This window comes from Athene noctua, chromosome 24 (assembly GCF_965140245.1).
Source record: "Athene noctua chromosome 24, bAthNoc1.hap1.1, whole genome shotgun sequence".
In the NCBI taxonomy this organism is placed as follows: domain Eukaryota; kingdom Metazoa; phylum Chordata; class Aves; order Strigiformes; family Strigidae; genus Athene; species Athene noctua.
The window spans coordinates 8,082,080-8,109,188 of record NC_134060.1 but is presented as its reverse complement, the minus strand read 5'-3'; the positions used below and the strand labels follow the sequence as shown (position 1 = coordinate 8,109,188).

Below are 27,109 nucleotides of genomic sequence, written 5' to 3'. Positions count from 1 at the left end.
AGCGGGGAGGATGCTCTGTATCAGCGAGGAGTGAGCAGTCAAAGAGCAAAAGAAGGTTTTGTAGCAGAGGGTTTGAGAGAAGAGCTGAATCAATACATTTCAGTACAGCAGTTCAGAACCAGCAGCAAATGTAGTTGGGTATCAGAGTATGTTGCCACAGGAGTTGGTCTCTGCTGTTGGGGTGCAGTGGTGGCTGTGCAGAGTTCCCCTCTGGCTGCTGTCAGAGCTGAAGGCTGCAACCCCACCAGAAAAGCTACAGTGATTTGGCTGCTGTGGCACATGTAACAGATCTGCTTTTCTGAAATAGCAACTACAGTTTCTCCACGGATGGCTTCAGTGGCTCAGGAAGCAACGCAAATCACAGCTCCTCAGTTGGTGTCCAGGGTGGAGTGGACTGGATGAGAAAACTGGCCTTCCGTTACCGTAGGGTACGAGAGATCTACGACAAATACAAAACCAATGTTGAAGGTGAGTGTTCACCTAAACAGGGTTTGTGGTGCCAGTGTCCATCCTTCCTCAGAACTTTTCCTTTCCTGAATGTTTGGACATGAAAAGTAACCATTCTCCTAGTGCTAAATGGGATCAAATCTCCATGGAATCTAAGAGGGTTCATCTTCCAAAACTGAACAGCATGCCAGTGCAGGCTGTGAGTTATATAGATGGGGATGGTTAGTCAGTCCTCTATCCAAGAGAAAATTTTGGTGCAGTGTCCCTTTGCTAATTTTGTATGAAAGGATGCTTGTCATTCTGCTTAGAAAGGGCCTAAATGACTTACATATAATGCTGTGTCTTCACATCAGCTTCACTTGTGTTTTCACTTGTGAAACTTCACAAAATCTGTCTTTTATCATGCCATCATCAGGAAATGCAGTGTTCACCCTTTTGACTGTTGTGCTCGTAGTCTGACTTGACATCTCTACCATCTGTCCACAAAGTCACTTAAAATCTTCTAGTTTTGTTTCCCTTCCAAAGTAGTAATAATGATGCAAACCACAGATACCAAACATAGATAAATTTTCCATTTAGTCTGAATTTTGGCATTGGTATTCCTGGGAAGGAGCTGCTGCTGGAGCAGCTCACCTGGCAGGGTGACTTGGCCTGGTGAGTTATGGGTTTGGGTACCCTTTGCCTAAGAAAAAAAAAAAACAGGAAGTTTTCTTGGACACATTTTCTAAAAAACAGGTGTTCAGAACTGTAACTTTGAGCTTTAAAAATCTTATCAGTGTAGGTCTGCATTTCAGTATGCTGCAGCCACCTTATTTCTGGTAGGGGTCAGACCATTATTCCGTATTTTGCACGTGGGAAACTTGGATGCAGAGTTTTTTGGGACTTGTCTAAAGTGATATGGTAAAGCAGTTGCCAGCACAGCGCACAGTGGGGCCCTCTGCAGCCTCACTGTCCGAGGACTGGTGTAGTTCAGGGCCGGAGTGAGGTGGGGGGAGTTCGTACATCATGTCAGGAAATTGGGGGGAGAGAGGTTCAGACTCAAGGTGCTCCTTGTTGTATTTACTGATGGGAGTAGGTTTGAGTGTATGGGCTCCTTTTCTGGCTGCTTCAAATTCAGAACTGGATGTTTTGAAAAAATTATATCTAAAAGGGATAAAAAATACGGGGATTTAAAAAAAGGCATTTAAAAGAGATATCTAAAAAGGATTGAAGTGGAAAGGGCCCTTGGGAAGTAGGAAGTCCAAAAGGGTGACTGCAGGAGTTCCTTCCCCTGCTCTGTGGTCTCAGACAACACCTAACTGCTGTGAGTGCTTTGTACAAGAGAAACGCTTTTGTTGCATTTATCCTGAGAAATTATTTGAAATAATCAGAGAAAAATATCTACCCAGTTGCCCACAGTTAGTCACACGTGGGTGTCTGGGCTCATCTCTGTCACTCGTTTCTCCCATTTCCTCGAGACAGTCTCAGCTTTCAGATGCCTTCAGTACCGTGTTATTTACTGCAGAACAGGCAGCTGTTGAACTGAGTGATGGCTCGCTCTGTGTTAGACTTGCCAACTCGGCTGAGAAACCTTGTGTTGCTGCCTTCCAGGCCTTCTTAGTCCGCCGAAGAGGGAAGCTCTGCAGAGACTAAGGACTGATATAGAAGTGCTAACGGATTCCTGGCTGGAAACTGCATTAAAGTCCCTACTGCTCATACAGTCCAGGTATGGAAACTGGAAATGTATGTATTGCTTTCCCAGCCCTTTCTCTCACGGAGATTTGCATGCAGTGCTGTGTTGCAGCAGTGTCCATATATAATACCAGTGCTGTTTGTCACAGGTACTGGGAAGCAGAGTGAAGGAGTGCAGGACCTGCACCTCTGAGCACCCTTTGGGATTTTTCTGCTGCAACATCTGTTGTTAGGAAGGTCCCCATAACAGGACTGTGCTTGCATTTCTGCCAGAGAATTTCTGTTTAAAACAAAAAGAAAACAGACAGAAACCACAAATCAAAATCTTGGCCTAAAAAGCCTCTTGAAAGCAGGACAACAAAGCACATGGGACTTTGGAAAGCTGAGCAAGCTGCCCAGAGTAGCCCTCGGCACCACTGGCTGTAGATGTGCTTTTACAAGTTTTTTTTTCTACTTTCAGAAAAAACTGTGTGAACATCCTGATCACAACCACCCAACTGGTGCCAGCTCTTGCCAAAGTTCTCCTGTATGGATTGGGCGAGGTGTTTCCCATCGAAAATATTTATAGTGCTACAAAAATAGGTAAGGGGTTGTGCTGAGTACCTGGCACTGAGGCGTCTGCTGTGGATTAGCTGGAATTATGGAAATAAAATTTCTGCAGCTGAAGAGCCCCTGTGGCTGCTGACATCCAGGTGGCCGTGTAATAGTGGTGGCTTCTGGCCTCATGAGCTGAGCTGGGTGTTAGCCCCTTCTCAGTAAAACGAGAATGTGTTTCTGTACTGGGAAGAAGGGACCTACCTGTTTGGACTTCTGTTACTCTCTGCCTAAGGCTCATTATAGTGGGATTGTCTTTCTGACAGGTAAAGAGAGCTGTTTTGAGAGAATCGTGTCCCGGTTTGGGAAGAAAGTCACCTATGTGGTAATCGGAGATGGGCGTGATGAAGAGGTTGCAGCAAAGCAGGTGGGTTTCTGACTCTGCAGAGGTGGGTGTGGGTTGATGCAAAGGGCAGTTACTGCAGCAGTCTTTATCTGCAGGGACTCTTTTTTCCAGGGCTGAACTCTTCAGGCTGGGGCAGCCAGGGGGAAACTTTGCCTTTGTTGCAAGAGATCTTTCACTGCTTTAAGACAGAGAGTTTTCTGGCTCTTGGGAGTTTAAAGTTTCTGTTTTACTGTTGTTTAGGGTTGTGTATAACATTGTCCCTGTAAAACAGTATCTTGATGTAGCATGTCTTGATCATAGCATGCAGCTATCAGCTGGGGTCATGCCATTTTTCAGAAGCCTGGAGGGAGTGAGGACTCGGGTGCCAGCAGTCAGATCAATACACAGCATCTGCCATCAGTCTGACAAGGGGCAAACAGTTTGGTTTGGACAGGCCTGAATAGGTTGTTTAGTCATGCTAATTAAAGGTGGTGAAGTGCACAGATTACTGTCAGGACATCACCTCTGCAGGCTTCACGCTGTCTGCCAGGTGCCCGAGTTGTCATCTGTGCGGGTTCCTGGGAGCCCTGGAAAGGCTCTTCTGGAGAAGCAGCAGCTCAGTCGAGCGCTGAGGCAAAGCAGCTGATTGTGTCAGTGCCTGTCACAAACAGGCATGCAGATAAGCTGGGTTTACTGGTGTGCACACGCCTGAAGTCCCTCCTGAGCATGGTGTGCTGACAGCGCTGTCGGGAGCACCGCATTGCACAACCCTCCAGGGGCACCTTGAATGCTTCCACCTGGGTGTAAAACCCCTGCTGTAAACCTGCCTTTGTCCTGTCTCTGCCACAGCACAACATGCCTTTCTGGAGGATCACAAATCATGCAGACCTCGTGTCCCTTCACCAAGCCCTCGAGTTAGACTTCCTGTAAGAAGTTGGAGCAAAGGCGTGACTGCAGCTCCTGCAAGCCCTCTCCATCACTGTGGAGGCAGAAATTTCGTACATTTGGGGACTCACTTCTCAGCTTGATGAAGAAAACATACCTAATGCAAACTGTACAGTAGAACATGACAGCAGGTCGTTTCCTCAGGAGCACAGGCCCTGCCACGTACCAAGGTGTCCTATAAGGAAGCACTAGACTCGGCAGAGCTAGAGCTTGTCTGAAGAAGAGACTTACAGAAGCCAGCTGAATTCCTCTAGCAGGTAGTCTCCAGAGGGAGGGGGTGATAAAACAGCAGAAGTATTTGTAAGAGCCTTCTCCTTTCTATTCAGCTTAGTTGTAGAACCCAAGTAAACACAAAACCTTATTTTTATAGAAAAAAACTGATGGCAGAGCTGAACCTCCCTTGTTTCGTAAAGCTGAAAAGAGCTATGTTTTTTCCATAGGAGATATTAATGAAAATGTCAAAAATACCTCTATTGCTGTGAAATGTGTCCTCTTTCCTTCCCTGGGTGTTCAAAGCAGTTAATTTATTACAATGTCCTTATGTTATTTCCTCAACATGGGATTACTGGAAAATAGAAAGATAAGGGAATGTTTCTGGGATACGTGGTTCCTTGCAGAGGAAAGTGTTGGTGTTCCGAGTTGATCCCGGTGGCTTCTAGTCAATGTGTGCACAAGCCCTGTTACCAAGCAGGAGATCATTGGATTCCAGCTATCCATGACCCAGACCATAGATCCCACAGATTTTCCCTGTAAAGGAATACAAAACTGCCTGTGAACATTAGGTACAGCACAACACTATTGCAGACTGCTCCGATGTGAACAGAGTCCTCATCTGGACTAGGAATAATTTGAGAGAACTAAATGCTCATGAATGTTACAAAGAAAGGTATGGTTATTAACCTTCACCTCTGCTTTCCTGACGCCATTTGTGAGAGTTAGTTCCTTTTAGTAGAATCAGATTCAATTTTCCTGTATTTTTCTTCACATTAGCCTAACTACATAGTTAGAAACAAAACCCTTGTTAAGAGGGACTTAATTTTCTAAGACACTGTGACTTGGCAGCCTGGAGCACACTGGCCCTGGGAGTGATGGTTATGCTGATTCTTCAGAAAAAAAAACCCTGGAGTCAGTGACCTGCAGTACCACTGGCCAGAAATAGCCAGCTGAGGACTGGGGGCTGGCATGGGGGGCTGGCTTTGTGCCACATCAGGCTGTGTTTGGTGGTACCTGCCTCCTCCCTGTACCCCGATGGCACCAAATCAGCAGGTGCCTGGGGTCTGTGCACAGAGGACACGTGCTGCGCCCCACGGCTGCTGTTCCTGCTGAGCAGAACGTCACAGCTGCCCCCACACCCCCCAGATCGCTGGGTTCCTCCCGGATCACGCGTCCGGGACGCACGGAGGAGTGCTCTGAAAGCGTGGCTCTTCAGCGGGGACACTGACCCGCTCAGCCTGTGCCCACAGAAGCAGGTGATGGGATTGCTGCATTCTTTTCGTGGCATTAATTACCGAGGAACAATTTCCATCAGCACTGGGGCAGTTGCTGGGCCAGCTCAGCACAGGCTCTGCTGTGCCCTGGGGGCAGCTCCGGTCACCACCGTGGAGAAGGTGGCTAGAGCAGGGGGTTTGGACCCCAGAGTGAAGGGACTGGACACAAAAGTCTCTGTGTCACTTGTTCCTGGCTCCAATTTTGCTTTTTTTTTTTTTTTAAAAAAAAAAAAAAAAATCAGAGATCCTTTTTCTGCAAGGTGGTCACAGGAGTGGGGAGTGCTCTGCCTTCCTGCCAGCTCCGCGCTAGGTGTTGGCCTTGTGCCCTGACCTCAGGCCGATGCTCTGGGTCTGTGTAGTTCCCCAGGAACACTCTATTTCAGGAACGTGCCGTCTGTGTGGAAGCTGCTGCCTGTGAGCAACGTGACCTCTTGTCCCATTAAGAAAAATCCGAGGAGCCAGATTCTGCTGTGGCTGTTACTGCCCAGCTCGCAGCAGAGCCCCGGGGGTGAGGGGGACACGCCGTGGGGTGCTCAGCAGCGGGTTTGGAAGAAGCGGGAGCCCACGGGGGATGTTCTCCTGGGGTGCCTACACGGGATGGAGAGCTCAGGTGTGTTACTGGGTGTTCTCACGCAGCTGGGGCAGCTGGTGTAGTGTGTGCTGGTGTTTTACAGCAGCCTGGGCCCGGGGCAGAGCGGGGAGAGATGCTGCAGGGACACATTCAGGTCCAGTTCATCTGGGGTCCCTGTGAAGTGTCTTTACTGCATCAGCCAGAGCAGATCTGGTAGGAAGTCAGTCACGCTGAGAAACAGCCCCATTGCTCCCAGGGTCTGAAACGTTCCCAGATCAGGACTTACCTGCAGTCACAGAAGAGTTTGTGCTGGATCCTGAACATCCCTGCGGGTCCCCAGCCCATCCAAAGGTCTCCTGCAAGCAGGCCTGGGAGGTGTCCCAGCCTGCGAAACAGCCTCTTAGGAGCATGTCTGGTACTCCAGCTGGCTGAACTTTGGGATTAAAACCTGTGCCTTAACCTCCCACCACCCGGCGTGGCCGAGCGGCCCCTTTGGTGCCCAGAGCAGCTTGCAGGAGCGCTGTGCTGGCCTGCGCTGGGAGGTGGGATGTGTTTTGCCCAGGCACTCACAGCGAGTGCCGGACCCAAGGAACCAAGCAGCCCGGCAGCTGGCTGGCTTTGCTTTGTGTTTGTTTAAAATGTTTTAAGGAAATTTTAAGATGTTGGCAGAATTTTAGCTGAGTGTGGAACTCTTGCAGCCAGTGACATTTCATACTGATATTTATACGATGTTTCCTTGAATGTATGTAAAGTACTTTTATAATAGGAGGTTGATGGTACATTTCTGTGTTTATGTTTAATAAAGGTTGACCTGGCTATTTTATTTTTTCCTCTGCTGGCTGAATTTAAGACTTTTTCTGTCTCTTATATGGCAGGAACACCACTTCTGTCCAAGCCTTGATTTTTTTTCAGTTTCTGTGCTCTCCCATTACCCCTGTCCTGGCTGTAGCTGAACTGATGACAACCCCAAAGGCCTGATGACAGCCGGCCCGGGGCAGGGCCGCTGAGCCCTGCGGGGTGCTGCTGGCCTCCCCTCCAGCTTCCCCCCTGCTGTGGAGCCTTTAAAAAACCACCTGATCCACTGATATTTAGGGGAGATGTCCATGCTGGTGCCCACGGAAAGCAGCAGGACACCCACACACCCCCCAGAGCCCACAGCAGTGTTTTTGCTGCGCTACCGACCCCCGGCAGCGCGAGAGGGGTGAGCCTGGGAGCCTTTGCCTGTTCATGGTCTGTGTAATGGGAACTGTCCTGTGAGCTGGAAAAAAAATAAAAGTCTTTATTTTCTATAGTCACTGCTTCAGCCTGTTCTCTGACACCCCTGCGGCCAGTCCCCATCGGTTTTCTGGGGGGGGACAGGCTGCAGCTCAGGCACAAGGAGCCACCGGAGGCCTCGCTCGCCTAGGGGGGGCCAGCGGTGGAGGCACCGGCTCTGCTGCGGTGCCGGGGGGGGCACGGGGAGGGCCCCAAACCAACCACCCCTTCGCTTCTGTGTGAGGCCGACAGACACCCCCCTCCCAGCCCTCGCTGCGGTGCCGCTGGCCTTGGCCACGGGCTGAGCCTGTCACAGCAGCAGCTGTGGACGGAGCGTTTCAGATGTTCCTGCAGCTGCATCCTGCAGCCTCCCCCCGCCCTGGTACAGGGGTACAGGGTCCTGCCGGGGGGTGGGTGACAGAGGCGAGGGGAGGGGGCCAAGGGACAACGCTGTGGGAGGTGCCTGAAAAGGACATCTGACAGGAGGGTGCAGAGAGGGGGGATGAGTCTCTGGAGCCAAGGCCCCAGCGCCAGGCCCCGAGGGAATGGCCTCAAGCTGCCCAGGGCAGGGTCAGGCTGGCTCTGAGGAAGGATTTCTGTGCAGAAGGGGCTGTTGGGCGTTGGAATGGGCTGCCCAGGGCAGGGGGGAGTTCCCGGGATCCCTGGAGGGGTTGAAGAGTCGGGCTGAGCCAGCGCTGAGGGATCTGGGGGAATTGGGAACGGTCAGGGGGAGGGTCATGGCTGGACCGGAGGAACTTCAGGGGCTTTTCCAACCAAGATGATCCTGTGCCACGGCTGCTGGCTGGGCAACAGCAAGAACAAGCAGGGGACATTTTGGGACCTGCTGGGATTTTGGCACTGAGGCGGGGGTGGCCCTGCCTGCGAAGCCGCGGGTGTCTGTGCCCAGGAGCTGGCACAGCCCCACAACAGCCACCTAGAGCTGAGGAACTGGTTGTGGCCACCTCCAGCCTGGCCCCGGCATCAGCAGCACCGCCCAGGGTGTGGTGGTAGAAATGCCAGCAAAGGGCCCGTGCTATGGCCGCAATAAGCCAGGAGTGCTGAGCCACACACGGGGACACAGCTCTTGCCCCCCCAGGATGGGGTCCCACAGCTGCAGCCCACAAACAGCATTTGCTGCTGCTTGAAGGAGAAAAGTGACAGTGTGGGGCAGCAGCGAAGGGGTGCCCTGCCCAGCCCAGCCCCCAGTGCCCAGCTTCAGGCATGAAGCGTCAGCTCTGCCCCCTCGCAGCCCCCAGCAGGAAGGGAAAGGCAGGCCAGGACCCGGCGAACGTGGCAAAGGGCAGAATCAATGTTTCATGGAGAATCCACGCTGGAATGTGCTTCCCTGTTCGTGAAGGGGCAAAGCGCTGCCACAACACAGGGGGACAGCCCCCACCCGCCCGGACCCTGCACCGTCCCACAACCCCCTCTCCAGGGTGCGGACACCCCACGGCTCTGCCCGCCCCGGACAGCTGCTCTCCCTGCGCATGGGAGACTCTGCCTCCTTCCCTCCCTGAACACGGCGATAACAGGCGATCTTTGACCTTGACAGCAAAACAGAAGGAAAATCCTGGCTGGAAACAGAAAGATCCTTGGCTGGTGCTGATGAGGGAACAAGGTCTCCCCCCCACCACCCACCTCACTGAGCAGCAGCAGGCGGCACAGAGAGAACAAACCATTGCACTTTTTTTTTTTTTTTGAAAAAGATAGCAATAAATAAAAAAGAAGTTGACAGAGGTGCAGCTCCAATATGTTGGACCCCCACTAACACCATGGCTCTCCCTAAGGGCACAGCCATGGGAGCCACGCTGTGTGCCATGGGACTGGGGTGCTTGCACATCTCCCCCTGGTCTCTGCCAAGCCCCTCCAGCTGCCCAAAACCAGGAGTGGGCAGAACCGGGAGCAGGACTAACAAATGTATCTCCCTGGCAAGTCACTTTGGAGGGGTCAGGCTCAGACAGCAGACTCACCAGCAGCAGCCCCGTTCAGGAAAGGCTGCCCTGATGGCTGGGAGACAGGGAACTGGGTCTGGGCTAGCCACCGCATCCGCCGGTTCACCAGGTCTGGCACCGAGAGCGAGCGGAACCCCAGCCCGTCGCTCCTCCCGTGGGCATCCACCTCATCACTGACACCTTCCTGCCGTGCCCGCACGTTGGGGTGCAGCCACTTGTAGTAGGTGACCCTCAGTGCCAGCCCCAGGAGGTAGCAGGGCAGGGCGGCAGAGACCACCGGGACGAGGTACGAGTCCTTGTCGGAGGGGAAGCGGTACCAGAGCCAGGACAAGGCCAGCAGCGTGCTGTCCGCCAGGATGAAGCCGTGATAGATGATGCTGCGGTGCAGCGTCCTCCCCGGCGCCACGTTGAACCAGCTGAAGTAGAGGATCACGGCCACCATGGCCCGGTAGAGCTGCTCGGGGCCGGCCGCCTCCATGAAGTCCGTGCCCTGCAGGCTGACCCAGAGGAACATCGCCAGCCACACGAGCGTGAAGTGGAGAGCTACGGCGTAGGGCCAGAGCAGGGCAAAGAGGGCAACCGTCAGGATGCGGGGGCAGATGAGGAAGAGGTTCCACAGGAAGTAGATGATGGAGGAGCCCCGGCTCAGCTCGTACTTGTCTTGCAAGAAGGAGCGCAGGGACTGGTGGTAGTCCAGTAGAGACCAGGTCACACACAGGAAGGCAGTGCAGATCCCCAGCCCTGCAAACACGGTGGTGGAGATGCTGAGGGCAGACTGAGGCAGGGAGCACAGCTCACACTTCCCCCTGCCCAGCATTCCTAAAACGAGCTTCCCACCAGTTCACAAAGAGCTGCTGTGGCTGGTCAGAGCCTCAGCACCTGCGTCCCTGCCCCGGCCTCCCGCCCTTCCCAGGGAGGAGGCTGGTGACTGGCCTTGCCCAGAAGATGGGGAAGAAGCGAGGGACCGCATGGTTCTGCAGAGTGAATCTCCCATCCAGGGAAGCCCCCAGCCCACATGGGCAGGAGGGGAGTGCTGGCTCCACCCAACCAGCTTGTCCTCCACCTTCTGTCCATATCCACAACAGCACGCCCCCAGCAGGCTCCTCGTTTATCTTCTGACTCCCAGCCTCTCCTGGGCCAGGGAGGAGAACGGCCACAGAGGTCCCCCAGCTTCTACCCTCCCACCCCAAGCCCTGCACCGACTATTGGGAACATGAGCTCAGGACAGGGGCTCACCCTCCTGTGTGTCATGTCAAGGGAAGGAGTGATGTGGGAGAAGAACGACACCTCAGACAAGGACAGATGGACATCCTGCTGGGTCCTGCAGGTCTGCTCTGTCCTGTCCAAGCCCACTCTGACCTCAAGCCCGCACCCTGCACACCCCTCCCCTGGCCCCAGCCCCTCACCCTGGGAGGGCTCTGCCTTGTTTGTCTGCAGGATAACGTAGAGGAGCAGGGTGAGCTGCGGGGTGTTCTCCAGGAAGGTCTCGAAGAGGCGCAGCATGCTGATGTCGTGGGAGAGGAAGGCCATGCGGCTCTGCTCCTCCTCCTCCTCTGCCTTGGTCCAGCACACCTTCCAGCCCACCTTCAGCGCGTGGAGGCACCTGTGTGGGGACATGGCCGGTGGCAAGGAGGTGCTGGGTGGCAACGCCCTGTGCCCCTCGGTCCCCACGCTGCCCTGGCAAGACACCTTAAACCGCTCCCATTTACTCTCACAGAATCACCCGGGTTGGAAAAGCCCTTGCAGCTCCTCCAGCCCAACCATGACCCTCACCCTGACCGTTCCCAACTCCCCCAGATCCCTCAGCGCTGGCTCAGCCCGACTCTTCAACCCCTCCAGGGATCCCGGGGACTCCACCACCTCCCTCTCAAACCTCTCCCTCCCCCTTCCCAGGCCAAGCACGGCAGCGTCCACACGATCCACTGTGGGAAGTTCAAGCGTGACATCGAGCATCGCCCTCGGTGAAAGGAGCCAGGTTATTCCCGCCCCCCGGGGGGGAGGCACAGCCGGGAGAGCCGAGGCCCCGGCGAGGTTTCGGGGTGTTCAGCGCTGCTGCGGGCTCCGGCCCCCGGCCCTGCCCGGTGTGGCACCGGGAGATGGAGCAAAGCCAGTGCTCCACGGGCGGGCAACCTCCGCGGGAGGGACACGGGGAGCTCCCCCCGACGTGTTTCTACCTGGCCCCGACGGGGCTGAGCCAAACGGCTCTGCCTGGGGAGCCCCTTGGAAATCCCGACGCTTCCCCGTCTGCCGCGTCCCCGGGTGTCGCGATGCCCCAGGGGGTCCCCGGGCAGAGCGTTGGATGCGGGGGGTCGGGTCCCCGCCCCCCCCGCAGGAGCGGGGTGAGGGGACGGACTGGGAGGGGAAGGGGGAGGCTGGGGCCGAGCGGCGGGGGGTGATGCCGGGGGAGGATCCGGGTGCCCGGAGGATGCCGGGGGGCGGGGCGGGGCTGCCTTGGGGGGGGCTGAGGGGGGCACCGGAGGGAGGCGGGGGGGGTTGTACCGTACCTGAAGAGGAAGCCGAGCTGGAGGAGGTGCAGGGCGGCGAGCAGCCCCGGGGGCACGCCGGGGCGCAGGGCGGGCGGGTCGGAGCGGAGCCAGAGCCAGCTGCAGGCCTGGGTGGCGACCGAGGCGGCGGCCAGCAGCGCCAGCGCCAGCGCGGCCCAGCCGAGCTGCCCCCGCCGCGCGTACTCCGCCGCCACCCACCCGTCGGCGAACACGTCCAGCGCCGCCGCCGCCGCCCCCGCCGCCGCCAGCACCAGCTGCCACGGACCGAACCGCGGCGGGGCCGCGCCCGGCGCCATCAGCGGGGCCGGCAGCCACCGCCCGCCGCCGGGTGCCCGCCCCGCAGGACACGCCCCGCAGGACACGCCCCGCAGGACACGCCTCCTCCCTGTAGGCCACGCCCCCCGCAGGCCACGCCTCTGCCGCCGCCGCCGCCCCCCGGGCCTGGCCGGCCCGCCCGCAGCGCGGAGGGGCTCTCGGGCCCCGGCACGGCTCGGGCCGCGGGGGGGTGCGTTGCCGCTCACCGGCACCGTCTTCCCCTGTCCCCACGCCGCGGCGGCGTGACGAGGCGCAGCCACAGGCACCGCCCGCACCCGCGGGCAGAGCCGTCCCCACCGCACCGAGACCCCCCCGCGCCCACCGCTGGAGGCTGCCCCACAACGGACCCGGACCGGCGGGAGCCGAGGAGGCCGGTGCGGGAACCGCAGCGCCGTCACCCCGCGGCGAACGGGGAGATGGCAGGACACGGCCGGCCGGGAGCGGGCAGGGGGGCCCCGGCACTTACCGGATTCCCGCACGGAACCGGCTGCCCGAGGGCCGGCCAGGAGCCCCCCAGGCGCCCCGAACCAGCCCACGGCAGCAGGTCTGGGCGCCCATAAGGACGGGGGGTGGGTGTGCGATTCACCCATTATGGTCACAAGCAAAGGACAGACTCCTTAGGGGAAGGAAAAAAGAACATAAATTTAATACAGACACCACCACCACTCTAACAAAGAGCGTCGGGCCGCGGGGAGCATTCACACCTTAAAAACACCTTCCCCCACCCCTCCCCTCTGCCCCGGTGACCCCCACAGGTGCAGGGGGGGCCCTGCCGTCTCACCAGGGGGTGCAGGGCTCTGCTCCGTGCAGCACCCCCCCCCCCCCCATGTTTTTTCCTCTGTTCTTCCCCTGACCTTGGTGTTCGCATAGATGTTGTAAAAGGAACAAGCTTTAAAAAACTCTTTTTTTCTTAAGATATTAATAAGGAATAATTAATAAATAGATATTGTTTCATGGGTTTAATTACTAGAGCACAGGTGCTCTAGAAACAACACTGACAGTTCAAGCAACTTAGAAAGGCTAGGTAATGAAAAGCTAGACAGAGATTAAGTATATGTTAAATAGAACTTTTTGAGTCTTTTGTCAGGTCTAAAAGTGAATTATGATGAAGATTATTCAGAAGATGAGTAACCACGATGACTGAAGTCTGCATCAATGAGCAGTGGTGTCTGAAGAGGAATTAGAACGATAAGAACTAGCTGAAACTGTGGAATACGATGGATTTCTGAAATTAATGATGAATTGAGAGCTGAGAGTTCCTGGAAAATCACCGAAGACTCGTTGTATTGTGTGTTATATCATACAGAAAGAGGGTGCTTTTTGTGAGCTGTTGCCACTCCCTGTGGTGGTGGCAGGTACCCCCAGTCTGGTGAAATCCTTTAACAGATGTTCTCCTTGCAACTCCTCCTCACAACTCCAACGCCTCCACCCAGATTCCCCTTCTTAAATACATTATCACAGAGGTGTCACTAACTGGCCCAGCCTTGGTGCGGAGGTGGGTCCAGCGTGGAGCCAGGGGGGCTTTGAGAAGCTTCTCACGGGGTCCAATGCTGTGACCCCCTCCCCCACTACCAAAACCCCTCCACTCACTCAAACCAGGACACTCCAGCTGCACGTTCAGCTCCTGCTCTGCCACGTCAGACCTCTGGGAGAGCCCACAGCTGCCTTTGACAGACACACCAATATTCCTTCTGCGTCTCATTCACTCATACCTAAAGGGTCCAACACCATCACTTTGTCCTGCCTGCCTGGAGGCTCTCTGAGAAGCTGGCAAAGCCCCGGGCTGGGAAATCACCAAATCCTCCGTGTTTAACAGTGAAGTGGTCAAGGTCAGCTTGCAATGCCTGGCTGAAGAAAGAAACTAAGTGGATGTGAGTTAGTAGAGCACAAAAAGGAAGAGCTGTTTATGCTCAGCCATTGGGGGAAAAAATAAATTAAAATTTAAAAAAATAATAATAATCAAGCTTCTTACCCTGGAGCCTCACTTTGGGCACTGACATGTGAAAGTCATAGCCCAAACCTGCTGAAGTTCATACACTGTCAAAGGAAGAACCAATCTCACCTGGCTTTGCTCGTAAGCCGAAGGCAAGGCTGGTGCTGTACAAGGTCACCAAAACAAGACCTTCTGGGTCGCCCGTTGTGTGCTCTTTCCAGAAGAGAGGCGTGCACCAGCATGAGGAAGCCACCTGGCAGCAGACTCCTCGGTAACACGTGGCAGCTCACAGCTCTCGTCCACGGGGAGGCAGACTACCTCCAGTCACAGCCCAGGGGAGAGAAACTCCCTGACACAAGCCAGTCTGGCACAGAAAGACTGCAGCAATTACTATCCTTTCCCAATACATTAAGCTTCTCTAGAAGATTTCAGATCAACATTGTAGAGCTTTTAGTAAAAGCCACTGATTTTGTCTTGGTTTTCGAGTGAGTTCTCAATGCTAAAAGCATTCACAATTGCACGTGCATCATGAACTGGTGCTCTCTTCATTTTCCCTTAAGGCTCTCAGTCATTGCAGCACTTGCTGGGGACTGAGAAGTCCTACGAGTAAGCAGAGGAACAAAAGCCAAACACTGATGATGGCAGAGGCAGAGCTGCTGGTTTTAACGCATGCATCGTATTTCGTAAAATCAACTTCCCTGATGGCACAGACGTGATCAACACGGCAGGCCTTGTCACACGGGGCGAGGTCATATCTGACAGAGTTAAACTCGTAGTACTGCTGCAGATAGTGGGGATCCTCCAGCAGCCTCTCCAGCACCGTGTGCATGGAGCGCGCAGAGCCGTCAGGGACTTGGAAGGCTTCTGTCAGATTATACTCTTCCTCCCACATTGGGAACTCTTCCTCCCACGCTGAGCCCATCATATTGGCACGAGTTAGGTTCAGGTAGTAAGTCACCATATCCTGCAGGGAGAGAAAAACCAGAATGAGGACAAATCAGGAAAGGATGGGCCCTCCAGGGAGACATTTGGCTTGGGTGGGATTGGACCCTTCTCCCCCGTGCTGGCGTCAGCACTGCACTGTGGGGGTGCAATTCTCACCCCTCCCTGCCCCTCCTTGTTGGGCTGCTCGGTGCTGGTGTGATTCCACCCACCTCCCCCCCAGCTGTACACCCATCTCTGGATAAGGACTGATAACGCACGAGCCTGGCTCCTGCCCCTCCCGATTGCTCGGAAAAACAGTTATAACGGCCCATCATCTCCCAATGGCCTGGCACACCTGTGGCTGGGGTGGGGTCAAATGGAACAATAACAGAGCTGCACATTCATCAAGCTCTTGTGCAGCTGCTGGAAGGCACCAGAAGTTATCTGACAAAAGTCAATTATCTTGGACCCTATAAATGGTGACCACAAGGGAGAGCCTCTGAGCTCTCCCGGATCGCAGCGGGCTGTGACCTGCATCTCCCCTGAGCTGGGAGCTTCTCGGGGACCAAAACCCTTAAGGTGTCGTCTGCTGCCAGAGCTGAGGGAAGGCTGGGGCGAAGTCCACCCGCTTGAGTCTCAATTATCGCCCGTTGAGGAACGCCGAGGCATTGGGAGTATTTGCTCTAAACTCGAGAAGAGGGAAATTTTTCTTTGAGCTCACTTCTCTTTCACCCATTCTTTCTCTGTTTATTGGTGTGTGGGTACATACTTCATTCTACTGGATCCAAATACTTTTGTCTCTGTGTGTGTGTGTTTGTACGTTTTGTGTTCATTCTACTGGATCCAAATACCTTTGTCTCTGTGTGTGTGTACATTTTGTGTATATATGTATAAATTAAGGTACCGTTAGGTAAGTTAGGGTGAATCTTGTCATTTTAGAATCTGCAAATAAGTCGCTTCTCTTCCTTTCAACTTTTCTGAATTATTTTGTAATGATAAATTGCTATTAGTTATTAATAAATCTAGATTTCCTACTAAATCATTCCCATGTCAATCCTTCCACCTGCCACCCGCGCGCTCACCGCAGGCAGCGCATCGCCTGCCCGGCGCGGGGTGAGCTGCCTCCCAGCAGCAGCTGCCTACTGTGACACGAACCTGGGGACAGAGACCTCAGGCGATAACCTCCAGAACTCACCACAAAAGCATCCTGTTTCATAAGGGATAAGGGGATGGCTTTGCCCTGCTTGACTTTTATCTGCAAACATCAGGAAATTCGAGCCTGGTCTGTTCCAAAACCACTCTATTTACTATCAGCACTGCCCACTGGCAGAAGCAAGTGTCACAGTGGTGTTAATTACTGAGTGGAGTTATTTTCTCAACTGTGAGCAAAATAAAGTTTTTCACAACTTCTCAGTCTCTGGCCCTTTTTCTCTCTGCTTTGCGAACTCCCTAGCCTTCCACAGTGTATTTTAGCATTAATTTTTCATGCTATAAACACATAAATAGAGCATCTACAGAGCTGCTTTATCCCTTGCAAAGAAAGGCACAAACAGGCCATCCTCTACCTCTTTGCTAATAAGAGACAGAGGAAACAGAAGCTGCCCCTACAATTCACCTAAATTCAGATCCATTACAGATGAATCAATTTAGCAAGTAGGGGGACTCAGTTTTCTAGATGTTTAAGGTTTTGGAGGGAGTTTGACAAGTCTGTTAGTCCTCAAAGAGGAGTTCTGCAATCCACATTACCTTGGTAGCAAAGCAAGTGTCAAAGGAAACTAGCTAAAGACATGAAAAATATGACAAAACCTGTCCTGCACTGCCCTGGGGAACTCATCCCAGCAGAAGGCCAGGGCCAGCTGACTGCAGTCACCTGGCCTTTACTCACTGATGCTCTTACTAAATCTTTGTGCTAGACATGAGGCTGAAATATCTTGGTTGAGGTCCTCTCCTACATAGTCACTTGGCTCCTGTAGTCCTGCCTGTTAAAGCTGTATGGAGGAGCTGAAGTACTCTCCTAGAACTGCAGTGTGCAGCACATGGGGCTCCCCTACCAGCACTTGAAGGGTGTCTGGATCATAGCTGATCACCCGAATCCCAGGGTTGTTGGCTCCATTGTTCACTCCAGGTAACGTTGTTTTCCAGGGAGTCACTCCAGGGGCCAGGAACATGACATTGATTGGAGAACCTTACAGAAAGGCGAAACAACCCATGAATGGGAGACCTTGGTGTGTATCACACCCTGTTCACGTTGCAGTGAGCATCCTGGTAACTGATCACCCTGCAAACAGCAGCTCTGTCCCCAGCCCTAGTCACAACAGCACACACATAAAGATCAGGACACTGAATGGCATCAGGGATTGAACAGGGGACTGCTGCAGCTGAGAACAGCCTTTCCACTACTGTTAAAGACTCCTGCAGTGAGAGTGTGCAAGAGAACCATGCTCAGCAAAGGAGACCGAGAGCACTACCAGTAACCCCAGGGCAAAGATTCATAACTGCTCCCTTATGTCTCAGCTGATGTCCAAAACCCACTAACAGGGAGCAGGCAAGAAGCTGCGAGGCATTGAGCAGAAATGATAAAAAGTTGAGGGTAGACAGGAGGGAGGGTTGGAGCTACAGGCTGGGGATGGAGATCAGAACCTCTATTGTCTCTTGCTGACCAAAGCATTTCACAAGCCTTTTCTGGCTTCTCAGCTGCACTCAGCTAACAGCCACTGAAAACTCCGTGATTTTCTGGAAGTTGGCAGAGCTATCATGCAAATGCCTGGGTGGCCAGAACCGGTACCTGTATCACTGTAAAACATCCGAAAGCTGTCCGTGTGATGGTGCCCAAAAAACTGGGCAGCGATCACTCTGTGGTGCTTCTGCACGATTTTCAAGTATCGATCATTAAAGGTGCTCCGGAACCAGGACTTGCCTCGCTTCTTCTCAAAGAAGCCAGGAGGGACATGCCCCGCAATGAAAACCTACAAAAGCAAGAGTGGCACTGAGCACAAAGCCCACAGTCCTCACAGAGCACCGTCCTGCTGAGAGTGCACAGAGGGGAGAGCCGGAGCGAAAAGAGCTTCCAGGCTGGGGGAAGCCCTCTACAAAGTTTTATTCACTTCTTTTAATACCATTTCATCTGCTCTAGAGGCATTGGTCAGTGTTTCTTCCAGCCACTGGAACTGCCCTCCAGGATCTTCCTCACCAGCCGTCTCGTCATTCTGGTCATAGTACAGGTTGGTGTTGAGGACAACCATTCGCCCCCGTGTCACTGGGCTGGGCAGCTTCTCACTGTAGTAAGCTCCTGAAAAAAGCAACCAAGAGGGAAAGAGCTGGAGGTCTGGTCATGCTGGTTGCTGTGACCCCTTTGCTTTCATCCCTCTCAGCTCTCCTTGGCAACAGCCATAGCAGTCACCATCCGGACAAGGGGCCAGCAGTGCTCTGACCACCCCGGGGTGGGGATCTGGAGAGACTCCTCTCCTCGTGTGCCTCTTGCTGTGCTTAGGTCTCAAGGTGAAGGGAGCCCCTGCATGGGGACAGGGGCAGCACCAAGAGCCAGGCAGCTCTAGAGCCACAGTGCTGCCTGCACCAGCAGACTTCTTAAAAGACCTTTTTTCTTCCACTGAAGCTCACTACTCTGCATCCTCTGTAGGGACACTTTCCAGTAACTTGACAAAAGCAGGAGGGACTAAAGCATAAAGCAATTTCTTTTCTCGCAAGCAGGAGAACTCAGTGCTAGGAATCAGCATTAAATTTGATACTTCCTCCAGAAATACTCTACAAATATTGCTCCTCTGAGCACAGAAGCAGGGAGAACCATTCGTGGTATTTTCCTAACCACCCCCGTCTCCCCAGAGCGCAGCCATACCAGCTCTGAAAAGAGGAATGGAAGCATCATTCAGCCACGGACGCCACAGTTCAGCTGTTTGGTTGTAGATCCTGTGCTCCTTCCCTGGAAACTGATTCTTGGGGTGGAAGTCATGATTGCCCATTGCCGCATAGACTTTAGTATCTAGAGACAGAGAAAAGGAGGCACGGAGGAATCCATGCTTGCTTCAGAGTTCCCCAGCACCGAAGCTCCCTGAAGCACTCAGAGACTTGGAAAACCAGCCTGGCTTGAGGACTGCAAAAGCCAGTCACCCACACCACAGCCATGTGGCTGCGTTGGCCGGGGGTACGACACTGCGACAACCATCCCTCCCTGGGACAGGCCACCCCAGAGCCACAGCTCTACAGATGAATCAGTGAGCTTTCACCATCAATAACGATCCTTCCCCCACTGCTGGCATGGATTAAGCGTGAGGAAATCTTGCAGTTTTTTCTGCCTTACTGACTAATTACAGAAATGTTTTTTTTCCTCTCTTCTGGGTGAGTTAACCTGAAACAATGAGTGCGCATCAGACGCCTCAGTTCAGACACGCCTCATGCCATGCAGCAGCTAGGAAGAGGACAAACAGGTCCCATCGACTACAGCCTGTCCTTGCCTTTCCCCTTCTCCACCCTGGTAAGCTCCTCCCACAAGACTCTGTGCCTCTCTCCCCTTCTCATCCCCTCAAATTCTACCTGGAAATGCCTCTTTTATCAGAGAAGTCAGGTTTTCTATTATGTGCAGAACCTTTTCTTCTCCAAGCTTCTCATTGGGGACATGAGGAGTATCATCTCTGGAAAAAAAAGTGGCAGAGTCACTGTGGCATAAGCTTAAAGAGGTAAGCAAGGCAGAGAAACCTGCATACATGCTGCTCTTTGTGCCTCCTAGAAGATAAAGTTGAAGCTTTTGGGGGCAGGAACCAGTGCTATGTTGACTGGCCAAGGCACTGAAGGAGTTTCAAGGAATTGGTTCAAAGTGAAAATGGGCTCCACTTTATAAACCTTGATAAACTTATGCACAAGCATATGAAGTGGAGGCTCACTCTGCCTCAGGGCATTTAATAGACACTAAAGCTGACTGGAAATATTGCAAGGAACAGCACTTTGCAATCTCGGGTCAACATCTGATCGGCAATAGTGAAGCAAAGTTGCTTGCACAGCTGATTGAGCAGCAGCATAACAACGCTCATTACAACGGACGCAGGAATGCCTCCAGCAAGTGACCACTGAGTGTGTCCAACACTGCGGCAGACAGCGCTTCTGTGCTTTCACCAATACACTTACAGCATTCATAGGTGAAGCTGGGCTGTCAGCAAGCCCATCGAAGAGGAAGATCAGAATTCAAAATGATGTCAAAGAATGGGGGGAAATAGTTTGAAGGAAAAAAAAATTAACATAAAGTCATAAGGACTGATAACTACTTTAAGTAGGAAAAATCATCCACAGAGACAGAAAACAAAAACGTGGAGTCAGGCAACAGCACTGCAAACTAGGATTTACAGCAAATTACAGGTTGATGTTGCACTGTCAGATGAAAAGCAAACATTACAGGAGGACATACACACAAGAATCATGCAAAATAAAACTTTTACTGTCTGTAAGTGCTACTGAGGCCTCCTGTGGAATTGGGTGCCCACTTCTGGAAACCAAACTAGGAGAAAACAGCTTCCATTTAGGGAGGTTCTTCACACTTCTAACGGAAAACAGCCCCTTTTTGAAAGAAATCTTCCAAGATGCCTCTTTACAGTCTGAAGAAGTCTGTAGCAGCCACAAGTCTGTTCTGCAACGCTCTCCATCCCAAAGCCTCTTACAGGTGTGCCAACAGGAAGAGCATTTCAGGCACTCAGAGTTTGTGTGAAGTCAGGCAGGGTTGGCAATAATTAAACGAATAGGAAGGATGATGAATTGTGATCCTTTCCTTACCTCACCGTTTCTCACTGCTGGAGCTTGCTGCGGGCTCTCGCTGGCATCAAGAGGCCTCGTTGCGGTTACGCTCTCCCCTGAGCCTCCATTTGCATTACAGGGCAGATCCTCACCTCCCCTCTCCAAAACGATTCCCATCTAGAGCCCCGGATCCCCACGAGCTCCTCACGCCCCTGCCCTCGGGCTGCCCCTTCTCCCATCCAAAGCCCGGCACCCCCCGCAGCAGGGAGGATCGTGCCCGAGAGCAACGCCCGCCGCCAGCCCCGGGATCGTTCCGTGCTTCTCCTCTCAGAGCAGCAGCTCTCAGGGGGCAGAGCCCGTCCCTCGGCCCCAGCGGCAGGACGGAGGAGCTGAGCTGCGCTGAGTCCCGGCAGCGAGTCCCCCCCCCGGCGGGACCCCGGCCCATCCTCACCCGGTCCAGAGGACGAAGTCCGGCCGCCGCAGGCGGTTCCTCATGGCGCGGACGGCGGAGGCGAGCAGCGGCCAGGGCGCATCGCAGAGGTAACTGCCCCAGGGCCCGGCGGCGGGCACGGCCCGGGAGCCGCCCGAGGGACACACCTGCCCGGCACCGGCCGCCGGGTCGTAGTCGGGGTCCCAGTGGAGGTCGGTGACGTGCCAGAAGCGCCCTGCCGCCGCCGGGACAGCCGGGGCTCAGCGGGGCGGGGGGCGCGGAGCTGCCGCCAGGCACCGCCCGGGGCCCCCCGCCCGGCCGGGCAGCGGGACACGCCGCCCCCCTTACCTGACAGGGCCGCGGCCAGCGGGCACAGCAGGAGGAGCGTGACGGGCTGCATGTCTGCCGGCGGCCGGGCTCGGCTGGGCTGGGCTGGGCTAGGCTGGGCCGGGCTGGGCCGGGCTTCCCGCCCCGCCCCCTCGGCTCCGCGCGGCCGGGCAGCGCCCGCACTCACAACGGCGCCGGCAGCTTCGCGGCGGCGTCCCTCTATTGGAAGGGGCCGGAAGGCGCAGGGCTCTGATTGGCTGCCGCTCGGCGGAACGGCGCCCACGGATTGGGCAGGAGCCGGCGGCGCGAGGAAGGGCGGTGCGCGCGGGCCGGCTGGCGCCCGACGTTCGGCCGCCGCCATGTGGAGCGGGCACGGTGCGGGCGGGGCGGCCGGGCCGGGCCGGGTCGGGTCGGGTCGGGTCGGGTCGGGTCGGCGCCCGGGGCCCGAGGCCCGGGTGCGGTGCCCGAGGCCCCTGGGGACGGGACGGGGCGGGGAGGGGTTGGGCTGAGGCCGCCGCGCTCCATGATGGCGGTGGCGGCAGGGCCGGAGGGCACATCGCCTCACGGGCTCTCCCTCTCCCTCCTCAGGGACCTTCGACACCGGGTACGGCCCCGTGGGCAGCTCGGGGCTCGCGGGCGGCTATACGCAGTCCCCGGGCGGCTTCGGCTCCCCAGCCGGCACACAGGCGGAGAAGAAGCAGGTAGGCCAGGAGCGGGGCCTCGGTCGGTCCCGGGGCGCTGGGCCGCGGCGGGGGGCGGTGAGGGGCGGCCGCTCCCCGGCCCCGCTGACGGCCCCGCCGGCCCTTGCAGAGAATCCGCTCCCAGAACATCGTGCCCTGCACCGTGTCGCAGCTGCTGGCGGCCGAGCAGGTCGACGAGACCTTCCGGATCCACGATGTGGAGATCTCCCAGGTGGGCGCCGGGGGAAGGCTGCGGGCGGGGGCGCCGCGGGTAACAGGCGGGTTTCCCGGGGCCTTCCCGGATAAACTCTTCCCTCTTCCACCGCAGGTCACCGTTATGGGGATCATTCGACACGCCGAGAAAGCACCGACGAACATTCTCTACAAAGTGGATGACATGACGGCAGCCCCGATGGATGTCAGGCAGTGGGTCGATACTGATGTAAGCATCAGACTCGTTGTCAGCACGCTCCCTTAGAAGCTTTTGGGAGCGGTGAAGAGAGAAAAGTTACAGAATCATAGAATATCTCAAGTTGGAAGGGACCCGTAAGGATCAGCAAGTCCAACTCCCTGATCCTGGCAGGACTTCTTTATCAAAAAGATGTGGATTTTCTGAAAAGCGTTTTAGGGATAACGTGTCTCAGAAATCCAAGGGAGCTGCTGCTGTAGCAGAGTTGCTGTGTGTGACTCTTCTCCTGTTTTGTGATTTATGCGTGAGACTGCATTGATTCACTTTGTATAATTTTTTAGAGCTTAGGTGCTGAAACTCAGCTGTTATTTCATAGCTGAACCAAGAGATGCATGCTCAGCCCTTCAGTGTAGAAATATAAGGAGAGTGAACAGAGATTTTGTATGTGGCTCAGTGACTGAGGTGAAGATACGTATGAATGAACGTTGTCTTGTTTTCTGATGCCTGACTCCTGAAGTGCTGCTGACTTTCATTCATGCTGGTACAGCAGGTCTTTAAAGCTAGACCGTGTTATTGTAACATATATTTGAAGGCAAACATCTGGGTTGGGAGAGTAATTAGGCAGACATTCAGTTGGCTTAACTGCAAGTTTATCATCACTTCTGAAAAGGTTGTGGCCTGCTTCCATTCCCCTAGCTAAGTTACACAATTGAACACCTACTTTTGTACAATTTGAGGGTTCTTTATTCTTGTTGCTCAGTGAAAATCTCCCAGAAGTGGACAGACAGCAGAGCAGACAGCTGGCTTTGCTGTCAAGTGTACAGTGCATTCAAACGAGCAAATATTTTGTTTTTCTATTTTTCATTTCTGGTTGTGTTTACCTGACTCTTATTGGACATAGGGACGCATGCTGTTCCAGAGAAGCCTCCTTCCTAAGTCATTTATTGTGATAATTGAGAAATGGAAATGTGAATCAGTGAAACCTTCCTTTCTCCTTTTCCTCTCTGTTAGGAGGCAGGTGGTGAGAATGTCGTGGTACCTCCAGGAACTTATGTAAAAGTAGCTGGTCATCTTCGGTCTTTCCAGGTGAGATGATGTTGCCCATGTCTGGCCAAGCCCCCAGGCTGGAGCGCTGGTGTGAGGGTTTGGTGATTGGGCACAGTGTTAGTGGGCTCACTTTAGAATATCCACTTGATTGTGGCCTTTGCTCATCCTTTCCTGTGGACAAATCAGTGGAACAGAATTACCAGCCACGAGGTTCTTGGGTGTTTGTACTGTAGAGCTTAGACCAGGTTCTGGTTAATGGGGATGTTTCTTGTAGCATATTCTGTGATGTGGTTGTCTCATAACTAAATATTATAACTAAGTATGTGAATAAATAAATAATAGTGCATGCATTAAAGCAAAGTGCAGTTAATTACCAGCTGATTAGAAAGAGAAGCTCAGCTCTCTGCATTGTCTTGCAAAATCACACAAGAAAGTGTAAGGCAGAAAGTTTTGGACTAGTTACATGCAGACAAGCTCCCTACCCACCACTATCCCTGTTCCTGGAGAGAATGGTTGGATTGGCTCTTAAGCATGTTCCTGCTCCTGTGTTATTAACTTTTTTCCTTTGCCTTTTTTTTTTTTTTCCTCTGAAAGAATAAGAAAAGCTTGGTGGCATTTAAGATCATGCCTCTGGAAAATATGAATGAGTTCACCACACACATACTAGAGATTGTCAATGCACATATGATCCTCAGAAAAAATCTCATGGTATGTACTTGGCGAGATCCTGATTCCATCCTGGCCCTTACTGGGTTACTGGTTATGTCCCAAAGAGAGGAACCTCTTGGTTCATTGGGGAAATTGTATACGTGCTGGAGGGCTAGAGTGGAGGTGTAATGAGTCCTGGCTTCCTTGGAGAGAGGTTGTGTTGCCATCCATTTCCAGCAGTTTCTTCTGGGAATCTATTTTTAATTACTGTTTCTCTGAAATAACACCAGGTCTTTAATGCTGTGGGCTTGCGGCAGCCTGTGTAACCACAGCAGTTTTACTCTTGTAATTTCAGTCTGCATCAAGAGTGCCCCAGTCGTTTTCCTCCGGTGGGATGGGTGAGATGGGGGGCTATGGAGGAGGTGGCAGCCTGCCAGTGAACGGGCTCACGGCGCATCAGAGTCAGGTGGGTGCAGGCAGCTTCTCCAGGAGCACAGTGTTCGCAGCAGAGGCTGCTGTGGTCTGAGGTAGGACACAGAAACACCAGCTCAGTTACTCTTTTGAGGACAGATAGTTCTTCCTCAACTGTGCTGTCTCCCATGACAGAGAAGCTCAGCTGAGTGCTAATGGTGCCTCTTGGTTTTCCAGGTGTTGAACTTGATTAAAAACTGCCCTGTCCCAGAAGGTATGAGTCTTCAAGAGTTGAAACTTCAGCTCCACAATATGAGCATGTCGACAATCAAGTAAGTGTGTAGAAGCAAAGGATGTTCTGGAAATCCAGGGAGTCCTTCCTGGAGTCTGATAAAAGGAGGAATAGAAGAAAACAGTGGGCAAGCCCAGACCCTTTCTTGTGGAACTGTGCTAGTAATTTCAGCTGTTCCCAGTAGGATGCAGTAGTGAGCTCTGAAGCTTCCAGTGAGCTGTTGTCAGTGAAGGGGTGATAAAATGCTTCTCTCCCTATTTTCCGAGAAGCTGTTTAACAGTTCAGTAGCAAAGTAATAGGTACCTGGGAGTACTGCAGTGCCTCAGCAGTATTTTGTCCCATTCAAGGACTACCTTGCTCGCTGTGCACTCATCAGAACTCAGGAATAGACTCTTTTTGTTCTCTTCTTTGTTGTCTCATAACTTCTGCTCCCTGAGACTTAGAAAACCAGTAATTAACGTCCATTATCTTCCTGCTGCCTTTGAAGCAGAGTGGCAGGTACTCCTTCTACCTGGGAAGTACTGTGTGGTGGCCTTCCCCTCTGCGGCAGGCTGGGCGCTGCGGGGGAACGTCTTGCTATAGCTTTGGAGAAACTCTGTGCTGCTGACTGCTGGAGCAGCACTGAAACCGCTCACGGGGTAGAGCCACCGGGAGCTTCCCGTGGCAGATGCCAGAAGGGGACAGTAAGGATGGGGTCTGCAAATGGGAAATCCCCGAGAGAAAGGTGTTGGCAAGAACTAGGCAGCCATTGATTTTTCTTTTTTCTTCAAAGGCAAGCCGTTGAGTTCCTCAGCAGCGAGGGACACATCTACTCCACTGTGGATGATGATCACTATAAGTCAACGGATGCTGAGTGAAGTTACTTCCAGCTGGATTTAGTTCTAAGCAAATGCTTGTCAGTGTTTCAAGTTACCCTGCCGAGCTTTGTGACATGGAAGGTGATCTTTGCTCTTTCTAGCCTCCGAAAGTCTCAGTTACTCTGTGAGTGCCTCCACCTTGGAATTCAGGGACGAGCAGAACGCACAGGATTCTGTTAACTGGACTCAATGACGTGCTGTGACCACGTAACAAAGCATAAACAGATGTGGGAAAGCTGAATTCCCACAAAGCTACATCACCTTCAGTTTGTTTTTGTCTCCTTTGAGGATGCCTGTGTTAGAAAGAAGAACCTTTCTAATCTTGTCCTGGGCAGATTGTCTTTTGTTTCCAGAGCTGTTTCTCCTAACTCAGCTTCCATTTCATTTCATTTCATTCACAAAGTGGGTAGCTATCAGTATATTCCACTAATGTATAGTAATCATGAATAGATTTTTTAATTGGTTTCGTTTTTGCATTTATATTTGTACTATGAGCTGATCTTGTTACTAGAGCTTTTGAATGTTTCCAATAAAATTTTAATTTGGGTAATCTTGCATGTGTGTGTGGCTCTAGCGGCTTCCATTCTTCCTTAAAGAAGAAAACTGTCTACATAAAAACACAGCTCATGCTTTCAGAGTTTAACTATACTTATTTTTTCCTTTAGCTTTTGAAGTAAATTGCTTTAAAAGGTCAAACTGAAGTGAATGGATGCTAAGAAATAATTGTGCTACTGAAGAAAGCTACATGTTGTACCAGTGTTCCAAATACAGCCAGGGTGATTTCTGCCACCAAAAGTAGTTTAGCTGAAGCTCAAATGAATTGCGTCATGTAGAGCAAGTTTTTCTTTAAAGCATAGCTGAGAAGACGAAGGAAAGAGCGGGGTTGGTACTGGTGCTGTATCAGTGTGGAGGGTTGTGCGTTTCCTGTTCCCCTGCGTGGTCCTGCCTTGTTCAGGGAGGCAGTGTGCTGGGGGCAGCTGTTGCAGCGTATTTCTGTCCACTTAGTCATGATACGCTTCCTCTTATATAAAATGCAAAGCTGAAAACTGCCTTCTGGGAATCGTTTTGCATTTGTTAATAGAAGCACTTCAGGAGTTTTGAATATTAATTGAGGAAGGTTTTTCACCACACCACTGTCAGGCGTGTAGCTTCTCACAGGAGGCACCACAGCGTTTGTGGTGAACGTGGTGCTGAAGGACCCGCCATATTTCAAGCTTGAAATGCTCTTGCTGCCCATCAGGGGAGCCTGGTTTGCTGCGCTGGCACGGCCTGGCCTTTGGTTGCTGCTGCTGAGTTCCTGGGGACACGGGGCCAGCTGGCAGAGCTGCGCGTGCAGCCAGGGCTGATGCT

At 53.3% G+C, this 27,109-nt stretch overlaps 4 protein-coding genes across 9 annotated transcripts in view; 2 read left to right on the top strand and 2 right to left on the bottom strand.

The window, feature by feature from the left end:
- Positions 1–7,331, top strand: part of EYA3 (EYA transcriptional coactivator and phosphatase 3) — a 63,401-nt gene extending 56,070 nt beyond the window's left edge. For all 4 annotated transcript variants that reach the window (XM_074925893.1, XM_074925890.1, XM_074925891.1 and 1 more), the window contains 5 exons: positions 308–468; positions 2,038–2,152; positions 2,579–2,700; positions 2,979–3,079; positions 3,887–7,331. In XM_074925893.1, coding sequence (XP_074781994.1) covers positions 308–468; positions 2,038–2,152; positions 2,579–2,700; positions 2,979–3,079; positions 3,887–3,967 — 580 coding nt within the window. In that variant the 3' untranslated portion in view covers positions 3,968–7,331. The remainder of the gene's footprint in view (positions 1–307; positions 469–2,037; positions 2,153–2,578; positions 2,701–2,978; positions 3,080–3,886) is intronic.
- Positions 7,332–8,958: 1,627 nt separating this feature from the next.
- Positions 8,959–12,062, bottom strand: XKR8 (XK related 8). Its single transcript, XM_074926152.1, has 3 exons — positions 11,751–12,062; positions 10,653–10,849; positions 8,959–9,987 (listed from the first exon to the last, which is right to left on the bottom strand). Exons 1-3 carry the CDS (start codon positions 12,044–12,046, stop codon positions 9,248–9,250), a joined length of 1,233 nt encoding a protein of 410 aa, XP_074782253.1. The 5' UTR covers positions 12,047–12,062; the 3' UTR covers positions 8,959–9,247.
- An 862-nt stretch (positions 12,063–12,924) lies between these two features.
- On the bottom strand, positions 12,925–21,535 carry SMPDL3B (sphingomyelin phosphodiesterase acid like 3B). 2 transcript variants are annotated; one of them, XM_074926080.1, is made up of 8 exons: positions 21,437–21,535; positions 21,110–21,323; positions 19,471–19,568; positions 18,776–18,919; positions 18,039–18,211; positions 17,708–17,888; positions 16,974–17,107; positions 12,925–14,962 (listed from the first exon to the last, which is right to left on the bottom strand). In XM_074926080.1, the coding sequence occupies exons 1-8, from the start codon at positions 21,486–21,488 to the stop codon at positions 14,567–14,569; spliced, it is 1,392 nt and encodes a 463-aa protein (XP_074782181.1). In that variant the 5' UTR covers positions 21,489–21,535; the 3' UTR covers positions 12,925–14,566. The 2 variants fall into 2 exon arrangements, with proteins under 2 accessions (XP_074782181.1, XP_074782182.1); XM_074926081.1 differs by having other exon boundaries at positions 21,110–21,331; positions 21,427–21,488.
- Positions 21,536–21,712: 177 nt separating this feature from the next.
- RPA2 (replication protein A2) lies at positions 21,713–26,303 on the top strand. 2 transcript variants are annotated; one of them, XM_074926079.1, is made up of 10 exons: positions 21,713–21,790; positions 22,004–22,116; positions 22,226–22,327; positions 22,424–22,537; positions 23,516–23,590; positions 24,146–24,259; positions 24,517–24,519; positions 24,555–24,665; positions 24,848–24,942; positions 25,675–26,303. In XM_074926079.1, the coding sequence occupies exons 1-10, from the start codon at positions 21,775–21,777 to the stop codon at positions 25,757–25,759; spliced, it is 828 nt and encodes a 275-aa protein (XP_074782180.1). In that variant the 5' UTR covers positions 21,713–21,774; the 3' UTR covers positions 25,760–26,303. The 2 variants fall into 2 exon arrangements, with proteins under 2 accessions (XP_074782180.1, XP_074782179.1); XM_074926078.1 differs by lacking the exon at positions 24,517–24,519.
- The last annotated feature ends 806 nt before the right edge of the window (positions 26,304–27,109 follow it).